We start from the raw sequence: 11,843 nt of genomic DNA on the forward strand, positions 1-11,843 counted from the left end.
TTCGTTCGTTCGTTCGTTCGTTCGTTCGTTCGTTCGTTCGTTCGTTCGTTCGTTCGTTCGTTCGTTCGTTCGTTCGTTCGTTCGTTCGTTCGTTCGTTCGTTCGTTCGTTCGTTCGTTCGTTCGTTCGTTCGTTCGTTCGTTCGTTTCGCTCGGCAACGCGACCAGCCGGCACTCTGTCGTTCTGAGTCACTCGAAGAACGGTCGGCGTCGAGTCGGCCGAGCAGACAGGTTGCTACGTGCCCTCGAACCTGCGAACGTGCATGCGTAGGAGTGCGTCTACACGCGTAACGCGCGCGAGCGCTCGACACTCGTCACGTGAGAGACCGTGATGTGTTCGTCACGTTGTATTACATTGTTGAACGAGCGCATAATATAGGGACTATTCATCTAAATAACATAAAACAAAAATAAAACAGAGAAATGGATTTTGAAATTTAAAGGAACTTGTACACAGAAAAAAATATACTACATTTTTATTAATAAATTATTTGTTTGAATAGTGTCAATTAAATTTACAATTAAATTGTGCCAAATAAATATATAATAGGTATATTTATTTGGTACAAAAATCATTAATTTGATTTAACTTTTATTTTTTTTTTATTGAGTGAATATTTATTTACTATAAGTAAATATTTGGTTGACACTATTCAAATAAATATTTATTAAAATGTAGAACTTTGTTTTTTCAGTATAGATTATAAAATAAGTCCTTAGATTTAGGATGTCTCGAAAGAAATATCCGATGAAAAAAAATGCAGATCAATTGATAAAAGCAGTAAGCAGAGTAAGATGTAGCGCGAGTAGATAAATTGCAAAATTAACTATTACAAAGCAAAATAAACTATTAGGTATGGGAAAAAGTTCGTGGCGTTTTTTTTAATGCCATCTAACGAAAAAAACGCCACGAACTTTTTCCCATATCTAATATAAATGAATGGTTTAATAAAAGTTGTTTATATGGTTAATGATAAAAGAGATATGCAAGTTTACGTGACACGGTAATTGCCTCTACCTGAAAGTTTGGACCGATTAAAGACTGGAAAATTACTGCGACGATGACAGCTGTGCATCGTGAAAGACAGAGAATTTGAGAGTCAGCTGGGCGGCTGCTGGGAATCAGCTGATCCGTATAAGCGGAAGTAACGCCTAATTGCGACTCACGAGCGTTACTTACATATACCGCGGCACGAATGATGTAAAGAATATGAGTCAGTAATCAACATCGGCAAACAATAAAAAAATGAGGAGAATATTCCTTTGGGGAAAATAAATTAGATTTGTAATGTAAGATATTTTTCGCATAAGGCTTTGTTGCGCTGAGAAAATCGAATTTTTTAAAGATTTCTTTTTAAATTATCCCCTAGAATGTAAAGTTCCCTAGAATGTATTTCAGAATCTAATTTATGCTTTGTTCGCAACTTTAGCGGAAAAAATATGTTTTTCACACTGAGAGAAAAATGTTTGATATTTGTGATTATAATTGCATGATTAAATAATTATATAAAAACTCTATTTTTATAGTTATTACTGTTATGATGTTAGTAATAATAATTATATTTAAAAAGCACCAAAAATAATTACAAGTTACACTGAAAAATGTACTAAATTTCAATAAATAATTTCAAAAGAAATTTGATTTAACTATTCTTTCTTTATTGAATAAATATTTATTTACGTAAGTAATTAGATACTATTCAAATATTTATTAAAATTTAGTATATTTTTTCTCAATGTATAGTTAAATTATGATAATCATTTTTATGCAATCATTTTTTGTCTTAAGGTACAATTATACAGTGCGATTTGGATTTATTTCTTGCAGGGAGAATCTTCCATGGGGACGGATCGGAGCTCTTTTAGAAGAGTCGATTAATTTTTGTCAGACGTGACCGTGGGAACGTAACGGCGGGTACGATCGACCCCCTCAGGTAGGACCGGAAGATCGGTCTTACGTGTGTGCCACTTTGTGGCCTACGGTATGGAATTTCGTACTTCCTGTCCTCAAACACGTATCGTGCTTCCGGCTACTGTGCACGAAGATTGCTGCGTATACGAAAAGCGGATAGCCCTTATCATACATTTATATTTACAAAATGATCTGATTTCTCTGTATACACATTGGAAAAAGGTCTTATCGCATTAATTGGAATTCTGATAGAGTTAACCAGAAAGATATATACAAATTAGACATTTATAAATTTATTAGTTAAATCTATCAAACATTTTAGTCAGGATAATCACACAACTATTATATTTTAACATTTTTTGTCGAAAAAAAATATTTCTTTATTATAAGTAAATTTTTATTTTAGTACTATTCAGAAGAAATATGTATTAAGATTTAGTAAGTTTCTTTTCAATGCAGAAATTCAATTATAATAACGAGAATTTATATATAATTTATATAAAATCAGAATTCGTTTTGTTTGTTCTTCTTGTTGATACAATCAGAATATCTTTATCAGTCCAGAGTGTTTCATTTCCATCACGCGATATCTTGACTCTTTTCTAATTAATCGGAATGCAATCAGTAGAGACTGCGAGTGAAATAACAGTCTAAGAAATTAACATATAAATCAAGATTCATATATCGAATAATCTTTTTCTCATAGAAAGAACATTGCTTTTCATTATTGTTCAAAGAACCTGTTTATTTACTTGTTTATTAACTTGTTTGTTTAAATGTAAGGCAACGATCGCGTGCAGTATGCATGTACATGTGTATAACTTACAAAAATCTGGGCCGAGATGGGGCCGAGTTATGAAATTGGGTCATTAAGGTGTATATACGATTCCAGATTTGAAGCGATGTATCAGCAGACCGGAAAGCAATTTACTGACAATTTTCATTCGGATTTCGTACTCGATGCGCGCGACGAGTGAATTGCCGCTGGTAAACGCGTTTATAACCCTCGAGCAAGCAAGACAAGCACGAGGTGATAAACTGATAACGCCTGCATAACGATATTAACGACACGCGTGTCCCTCATTGCGCGGCCGGGACAACCAGTCAAGTCAATGAAGGGCTCGGATTCATTCCGGTGTCGAGTGTTATTCGACAAGTGCATCGTTGTCATCGCTCATTTGTTAGGAGGAATCCCAAACAAACCTATTCATCTAATTCACGTCCTTTTGGACATTTTTACGTTCAAAATGAAATAACTGCACAGAAAAAAAATGTTCTGATTAAACCAATAAAAAGAAGATCCATCCAGAATGGTATTTTTATGAAGCCAAATAGAATTTTTGATTGTGTTTGACTAAAATGCCATTCTGGTTGAGTCTTTTTCTTGGTTTCATCAAAACATTTTTCTCAGTGTATTTTGGGATGAAGAGGAAAGAAACAAAGTGAAATGTAACTTGATATAATTGTTAAATGATATTAATTATCGATATAATAACTATTATACTGTAAAAAGAAGTGTTTAATTTTAAAATATTAAAATATTTGTTGTCTCCGTTTTATAAAAATGTTTTAAACTTTTTCAATAAACAAAACGCTACATGTTTTAAATCTAAACACAGTTAGTGCTTTATTTATTGAAAAAAGTTCAAACGTATCTTTAAATGTTATGTTAAAATGTTTCTTTAAAAACTTCTTTTTTTAGTGTAATTCCTACATAATAATTTCCTACATATCTATGTGTATTGAATACAACAATTTTTAAGAGCAGGAAAATATAACAGAAAATACTAATATATGAATCATTTGTTTTGAGAGTACTTAATGTTTCAATATTTTCGACTAATGAACGTGGATAGAAGAAAAAAGAAGAGTAACGTCGTCACGATATACCAATGCAAGCATAAAAGCGGTGCAACACTGTAAAACAATTTAATTGTCGATGACTCATGTCGTTATCAATGGCATATTCAAGTGTCATTAAATTTACCAAACGCGAGCGGTTTTTGTGCTTTATTTGCTATAATACACCAATAGCATATGGAATATATATCAACAATTGGGGGATGTGCATCTTGAAACGAAGTGAAAATTACAAAAATGAACTGATTAGGTATTCACCAATAAAGTTATAAATATGCTAGTAAATTTACTCTTATAATTTTCACTCGTTTCAAAATATACAATCGTTTCTATTTCTTGCAACAGATTTTTTGATAAATGTAATTTTTTTCCCAGCAACAATTCAATCGAACACTATTTTTTTCTGCATTACTTCTGACGAATTGAATCTGATATTAAAATTAAAATCAAGTTATACATACTGCGCTAAATTTCGCTTTTCCGTATCTCAGCGTGACTTGTTTATTCGAGGAAAGATAACGCGATATACTTCACAAGTATCGCTTTTAACGCAGAAACGTCCAGTAAACCTTAAATATTTTTCGAACAAACTGCGGTCTCGCGTCATGGCAGGCATTTCAAGAAGTCAGCCGGTGATAGAACCGCATATTCACCCACAAGACTGAGTATTCAAAGATGAATCACGCAAGAGCGATTTCTGGAAATTCTTTCGTTGGCCCTGGGGCCTTGTCGAAGAAGATTATCTCTCTTCTACATTTATTCTCCGTGTTCATTCCGGATAAATATTTCATGGAGAAAAATTTATGTTCTCTTTTGATCTTTTTGTTCCATATACTCCTTCTCCCTTCCTCTCTCTATCTGTTTCTCTTCTAGGAAAATATACCCTTCACGAGATAAGTTTATCTATCTTTTTAAATATACAATCTCTGATATTAGCAACTGATGAAAGCTAATTATTAACTTGTTGCGAGTGATATAATAACGAGATGACATCGAACGAGCTGTTAACTGCGACTATTACTAACAAAGTCATCATTACGAATGGGTAATAACGCGTTAGCAAAATCATAACTCGTATAAACCGCGCAATGAGCCGAGCGCTGTAGGATTTTCCGCATGAACGCTTTTGCAGTAACAACCGCGGTCATTATGTTGGAAAACGCAATGTTTCCATGAGCATCGCTCGCGCGCGATGAAACGCTACCAAGATGTTGCTCCAAGCGCATCAAAGCTGCAAAGCCGTTTCGCTGTGTCAGCCCGCCTGATATTTCGTCAGCTCGGCAAAAGATTTCTCTGTTGAGAAACTCGAGTCTAAGAAACGCGTCAGTTGAGGAGGTATCCTTCAATACCGAAAGAACGTGGAACAGGTTTTCTTTTATCAATAAATTTTCAATTTAAACAGACATCGTAGAACTAATTCCGTAAAATATGACCGTTTCGCTATGCTAATTTTAATTTAAAAAATTATATTTAAAAAAAAATCGAAACTCCAAATGAAAAGAAAGCACGTTTTTAGTTGAAAATCGAACGTTTTCAAAGAGAATAAAAAATAATTTGTATTGTTTGCGGTTAATAATTATAGTGCATAAGCTTCTCAAAGTTTTTCAAACCATCATATATTTTTAGTTGAAAATCGAACGTTTAGTTTTATAATTCAAAGGGGATAAAAATAATTCCTACTATTTGTGATAAATAATTATTAGAAGAATACGATGGCGCTTTGTGGGAGGAACATCAATATTTACAGGCTTCCAGTCTACATAGTAATGTCAGTATGTGGAACCGTGTATTATGCCATTCCGTAATCGGGAGAGCGTTAGCCTCTCCCAATGTTAGAATCATTGTTTTCAACACTCGGCAGACGTCATTAATCATACAAACGCCGCGAGCTCTCTCGAGGGGCTGATAACTTCTAATTTCACCACTGTTACACACGAGAATGAAGATTGCAATATCTTGGTAAACAATAATTCAATTCACGGCTAACGGTGAATGCTGACCACGTGACGAAGATCTAATGTGTCATTTCGCTCGTTTTTCACCTTGTAAAAATATGAAAAAAGTTTGTGTGCCCTACATCACTCCTGGCATTGTTCCGAAATCTTTTCTCGACACAGCGTTTTATCTTATTTTCGATTTTAATGAATTTGTACCATGTATGAATTGAAACCATTACATATACCACTTTATAGATAAATTCAATAAATAAATATTAAAAGTTTAAAACATCTTTTTAATTCATTTTATATATACTTCATATAAATAAAGTGATAAGTATTTCAAAACTTTCTTGATTCATAAAATATGCTTTATACATAAATTTGTCATAGACAAATAATTTATGAAATGGAGGAATAAAAATAATTTTTCGCTAGAAATTCTAGCGAAAAATTATTTTTATTCGTCCATTTAATTTCATGGTGCTTCTCTCAAATCAGCGTTGATTTTATTACGATGCCATTTTTACGAGACAAGAATTAATTTAATGTAGGTATAAAAATACGAAAGAGACTATGTGATAAAAATATTTTAAGAAAAAATGTTTGACGTAGGCGAATCATACTGCTATATTACAAAATCAACTGAATCATTCGTTTGAGAATGAGTTTCGTTCATTTGTCTAAACTTATTTTTGAATTTTCATACATTTTTATGTGCATAAATAAATATACGAAACATTCCGCAATTCTCATGACTTTAATTATAATGGCAGAATGCCCTAATTTGGAGTCGATTTTTTTCTCTTCGCGAAAATGTCGAGGAAGGTTATCGTTTACTTTCCACTTTTCGACATTACATATCTTTGTAATTTAAGTCCGATTGCACCAACATTACTTTAATTTTAAGCGAGGCTTAAAACTCTCCTCTCTGTCTTTCTCTCAGCTTTAAAGAAAAAAAGTTTTAAATATCGCTTAAAATCAAAACTAGTCAAAATAACATTGCAATCGAATCTTAAAGTATTAAAATTGATCAATTAAAATTATGTTGGAGTTTATTTTAAAAAGCATAAGAGATGAGATTCCGTTATTTATTCATTCCGCTGAAACATAGTTTGCGGAAAGTCCTCTCGCAATTGCTCTCGACAACTATCGGTATCTCGACGTCTTCGCTGAGGAAAAATCGATCATAATTTTATCAGGAAACCTGCCATTAAGATTAACGTCTCGATGGAACATTCCGCGTACAGAAAACGCTGTTTCAAGGCGGATATTCGAACGAGACGATAATAGAATATTACGTTTGCAACGTAAATATTTCCTTTTGCTTCTCGGAAAGAGAGTAGGTTTCGCTCATTTCTTTTTTTATGGAAAAAAAACTAATTCAATAACGCGAGGAAGGAACTCACCGAGACGAAGCTCCCCGAAGTTTCCACAGCCAATTTTCTTGCCAACCCGGAAGTTCGGGCCGACCATGAGCACGCCGGACGATGAGGTGACGCTGTGCCGGGACGAGTGCACGTTCGACCGGGCGGCATTACCGCTACCCCTGGAGGTCCGTTTGGCGACCTCCTGGTCGCGCTCGGAGCCGCGCGCTCCGAGCTCCTTGTCGCCACGATTATCCCTGCCGTCCCGCTTCTGCATCTCGTACCGGCCGTTGTTATCCACGGTTGCGATGATTTAATTATCGATACACGATCCAACTGCGCACACGATTTTTCACCACACTCGCGTCGACAACGACGACGGCGACGACGACAACGACGGCGACAATGACGGCGGTGATGTCAGTTTTGGGTCAATGACGGGGATCGATCCCCATGCAAGGCATATTCTCTATTCTGCCCTCTGGAAAGAGCGAGGACGACGAAAGGGACGCGACGCGATACGAGACGCGAGAAGAGAAACGAAGGATACAACGCGACACTCAGTTTCCGCAAGCGGAAAAGGGCACGCGCGGGCGCGGTATACACCGTTGTAGGGCGCGGAAGGGTAGGACGCGCGGGTGGCGGCGACAGGAGAGTGGGAAAGGGGGAGAAGGGGGGGAGAAAGAGAAAGAGGAGAGAGAGAGAGAGAGAGAGAGAGAGAGAGAGAGAGAGAGAGGGTGGCTGGCTGGCTGATTGTCAGAGTTCGACGGACGATGCCACCTCACGGGAATCAATCTCCATGCCAGCCTAACCTCTCAAGCGCGAACGATCTTATCCTTTTCGCTCACCGAGCGTTGTTTAGGTACGATAGGTATGATCGACAAGACGTAGGACGCGAACGTGGAAGGGCGCGGTGCGTCGCGGCGCACCGAGGAAGCGTATCTGAGATGCTGTCACTCCTACTTCTTGTTCGCGCCTGGCGCAGCCCGATGGTCGGCAAACGTCACGGCAACACGAGGAATCGAACGGTCGTTGCGGCGTCGTACGGCGTCGTCGTTCCGGATGATCCCATAGCAATTTCGACCTGTCTCTCACGCCCGGCGGCAGCCGCCGGGATGCCGGGATTGCCGGGTGTCGTAACAATCGACGACAGGAATCGCGCGGCTCACGCTCTGCTGACGCGACGCAGCACGGCATTACCGTGGCGGCGGCGACAGTTGTGATGATCGTTGTTGCGCACAGTTGTGCCGTTACCGCTCCTGCTGCTGCTACTATTGCTGCTGCTGCTGCTACTCCTGTTGTTGCTGCCGATAATGCTACTGATAATGCTGGTAATACTGCTGTGGCCGCGTTTCGCGGTCGTCGGCTCCTCCATTACGCTCCGCGCGGAGCGCCGCGGGAATTTACCTCCGAGCGAGCGAGTTCGAGATTCTCGCTGCGCTGCTCCCTCGCGGAGTTCACGCTACTCCGATTCCTTGTCGACTCGGCGGCAACTTCACTCGACTCCACTCGACTCCGCGCGCGACTCACGACTCCGTTGGACTCCGTCCGTTCGTAACGCGACTCTCTCCGTTCGCACCGGACAGGCAACGGTGAGGCACCGAGATTCCCTAGGGGCTGCACAGGCGCATATTCCCCGTTATCCACACCTATACTCTACTGCCGTCCTCAAATTCGCGCGCGCGTTTCACGACGATGCACCCACGCACCGTGTCAACAGCGTGCGCACTCGATCGGTTCTGACGCACGCTCGCATACCATACACACACACACACACATACACACGTACGCACGCACATGCATGCACACACACACACACACACACACACACACACACACACACACACTATTTCTCCTTTCTTTCTTCTCGCCCTCTCTCTTTCTTTATCACTGCCGCCACGACACCGGACTGACCGGACTCTGACTACGAGCGCTTCGCGGATCACTCCTTCTCTCGACGTCGTGATACTCCCGTAGTGCTCCGCACTGTTCCGCCGGATGTGCAGCTGTCACGGCGACGCGCGCGTTCGCTTTCGCGAGTTTTTCTTTAATATGGAACCGTCCGCGTCGCGCGATCTCACAACGCACGCACGCACGAACGGTACTCCGTGAACTCGTCCTTATCTCCGATCAAACGTCTCGCGAACGACAGGCCAGCGCACCTGCCTCTCGCGTTCAGAGACTTGAGTGAAATGAGTCGCTACGGACACCGGCAGGCCCACCAACCGCTACCGTCATGCTGAACTTACTATGCAAATTCATGCCTTTGAGACCGCGTTCGCTTTGTTGCTCGCAGTGCTTTAAGCATTTTTTCGTCCTTATCATTTGGCAAATATTAAACAAGGACAAAATGACATTTACCAGCGCTGTGAGAGCCAAATAAACGCTGCCCGTAAATAATAAATAATATAATTGAGATAAACATAAAAAATATCTATATTTGTCACAAACTAAGCATAGAAATGTTTATTGTTCATTTCTGTCAATATAGATTAACTTTAATCTCGTTTAATTTACTGTTTATCCTTCTCTTATTCTCAGAACTAAGAAAAGATAAAAATTAAGTTAAACCGAGATTAAAATTATTGTATATTGGTAGAAACAGATTTAATTCGTTTAATTATCATCCGTGGCGACCGACCAATCATAGTCAATCGCAGCTATCTGAATTACGGATTTCAAGTTGGTTCGTTCCATTTGTTACTACAAATTCTAGTTACAGATGTGAGAGATGTGAAATGATTTTTTTCTTTCTTTCTTATGAATTGTATATTTTCTTTCTCGAACTATCTGAATCAAAGTGATGGATAGAAGGAGAAAAATCGAATCGAGAAATATGGAAACGGAAAAAGACGAAGTTTATGGATAATATAAAAGTTGAATATCAGCTTAAGTTGGCAGACGTGCGTGAATAGCGCGACAGTGCGTGATATAAAAATTAATTTATTTCTAAATGTATATGTCGGCTGGAAAGAATCCAGTTTTCGTTATTTCCGTCGCTGACGGTTCGTAATTCACGCGACTGCGCGTGCAAACGAGACCGAGAGAAGCGTAAAACCGCCGGAGATCAATATGACTGATATTGTAGGACGCACGTGAACGTTTCGTCTGGTTTCACGTGAATGACGTAACGACAAGCGGCATTGTAACACAAAAATGGCCGACGCCGAGGACGAGATCGGGCGAAAGTGGGACCGCTGCTTTACAGACGCCATCCTCAAGTTCGGTAATTATCGTGATCGAACTCGTCTGTGATGACGGATATTACTTTTTATTACGTTACTGACAGATCTCTTTTTTTCAGGCGGTGGCGTGATCCTCGGTGGAGTGTTTTCTCTATTTTTCTTCAAAAGTAAGATGCATCACTCCTATGACATAATGACTGTATTTGTTATTATAATTGTCGGAGTCAATGGCAACATACATTCAGGGATTCACACCTAAATTTAATCCTACTGACATTAATTGCATGCATTTTAAACTTAGTCTATAATGCTCTCTCTGTTTCTCGCTTCTTTCTTATCTTTTTGTCTCCTATTCTATTTCTTCGTTTTTTTTTGTTGTTTGAGAGAAAAGTCGATCAACTTTGGAAAAGACATAAAACATGATTGTTAATAAATTTACGAGGAGAAAAAAGGCAAGAGGTAAAAAGCAAGAAACAGGATATAAAGTATGTTATAGATTAGTCTTTAATCACATGTGTGCTTTATTGTAGAAACATTAATCATTTATGACGTCATGTAACTTGAAAGTTATATAACTGTATATCTCTATATTTAAGTCTCAACAATTAATCAATTGTGTCAATTCACTATTTGTGTAATCATTTTTTAAGCAAAGAGTATCCAGTTAAAAAGAATTAATTGAGCTCTCTGATTTTAAATGGAAGTACAGTTTCTTTTACTTGTATTATAGTTTCTTTTATTTGTATTATATTTTTATTTTCCATCAAGAGAATAACTTTACAGATGGGATTAGTGCTACTTTAATGTATGTTATAATGTATGTTATAATGAGTGATAAATAACAGTGATATACTTGATCATAAGTTAATAGCTGTATTCAGCATAAAAAGCAGCTTTACAACTCTGTTATAAAACATTTTAATATAATTAGTCTTGCTCCTAATTCCTCATTGGATCTAAATATAATTAACCATATTAAAAAAATCTTATAATGCTGTAAGTTGCTTTTTCTTCTAAACGCAATCAATACTTAAATTTAAAAATAATTTATGAAAAGAAATTTGAAGGAATCATATACTGCCTGTTGTCAAATTCCTTTTTCAATTATAAAACATGGATACATAAGTAAATTAAATTTTCTTTATAGGAAAAAAGTGGCCCATTATAATTGGAGGTAGCTTTGGATTAGGTATGGCATATTCCAATTGCGAAGAAGACATCAATGCATCAATACGTCAACAGAAATCCAAAATTTGTTAATCTGAAGAAAAATAATTAGAACAAATTGTAAAAACAAAATTAAAGTTATTACTAATATAAGAATTATAATAAACTAAATAACTTTATCGCAATAATCTATTGTTTTTGTATATTTGATCTGTATCTTTTAATTTTAGAAAAGCAACACACAATAAATGGCTTTGTAAAAGAAATATATTTCTTGACTGTTTATTAACATTACAGTAATATAATTATAGAAAAATACAAGTATGAAGTATCAACAAATATTAATATACATAAATATATAATAGTATATTAAAAAATATAAGATTTTTTAACTTTTTTCATCATTGCTTATAATTA

At 37.4% G+C, this 11,843-nt stretch overlaps 2 protein-coding genes across 5 annotated transcripts in view; one reads left to right on the plus strand and one right to left on the minus strand.

The window, feature by feature from the left end:
- The window catches only part of LOC108687017 (casein kinase I), a 30,631-nt gene extending 23,265 nt beyond the window's left edge, over window positions 1-7,366 (minus strand). For all 4 annotated transcript variants that reach the window (XM_018192594.1, XM_018192593.1, XM_018192596.1 and 1 more), the window contains exon 1: window positions 7,117-7,366. In XM_018192594.1, coding sequence (XP_018048083.1) covers window positions 7,117-7,351 — 235 coding nt within the window. In that variant the 5' untranslated portion in view covers window positions 7,352-7,366. The remainder of the gene's footprint in view (window positions 1-7,116) is intronic.
- A 2,565-nt stretch (window positions 7,367-9,931) lies between these two features.
- On the plus strand, window positions 9,932-11,692 carry LOC108686949 (MICOS complex subunit Mic10-like). The gene is made up of 3 exons (XM_018192481.1): window positions 9,932-10,300; window positions 10,379-10,426; window positions 11,407-11,692. The coding sequence occupies exons 1-3, from the start codon at window positions 10,231-10,233 to the stop codon at window positions 11,517-11,519; spliced, it is 231 nt and encodes a 76-aa protein (XP_018047970.1). The 5' UTR covers window positions 9,932-10,230; the 3' UTR covers window positions 11,520-11,692.
- Window positions 11,693-11,843: the final 151 nt, after the last annotated feature.

Source organism: Atta colombica, unplaced genomic scaffold (assembly GCF_001594045.1).
Source record: "Atta colombica isolate Treedump-2 unplaced genomic scaffold, Acol1.0 scaffold198, whole genome shotgun sequence".
Lineage (NCBI taxonomy): Eukaryota > Metazoa > Arthropoda > Insecta > Hymenoptera > Formicidae > Atta > Atta colombica.

Excerpts from the sequence above, each read along its gene's own strand:
- LOC108686949 (XM_018192481.1), top strand. The coding sequence starts at position 10,231 with ATGGCCGACGCCGAGGACGAGATCGGGCGAAAGTGGGACCGCTGCTTT. Across the intron at positions 10,301-10,378 it reads AGACGCCATCCTCAAGTTCG|GCGGTGGCGTGATCCTCGGT; the intron begins GTAATTATCGTG and ends TCTTTTTTTCAG. Across the intron at positions 10,427-11,406 it reads TTCTCTATTTTTCTTCAAAA|GAAAAAAGTGGCCCATTATA; the intron begins GTAAGATGCATC and ends TTTTCTTTATAG.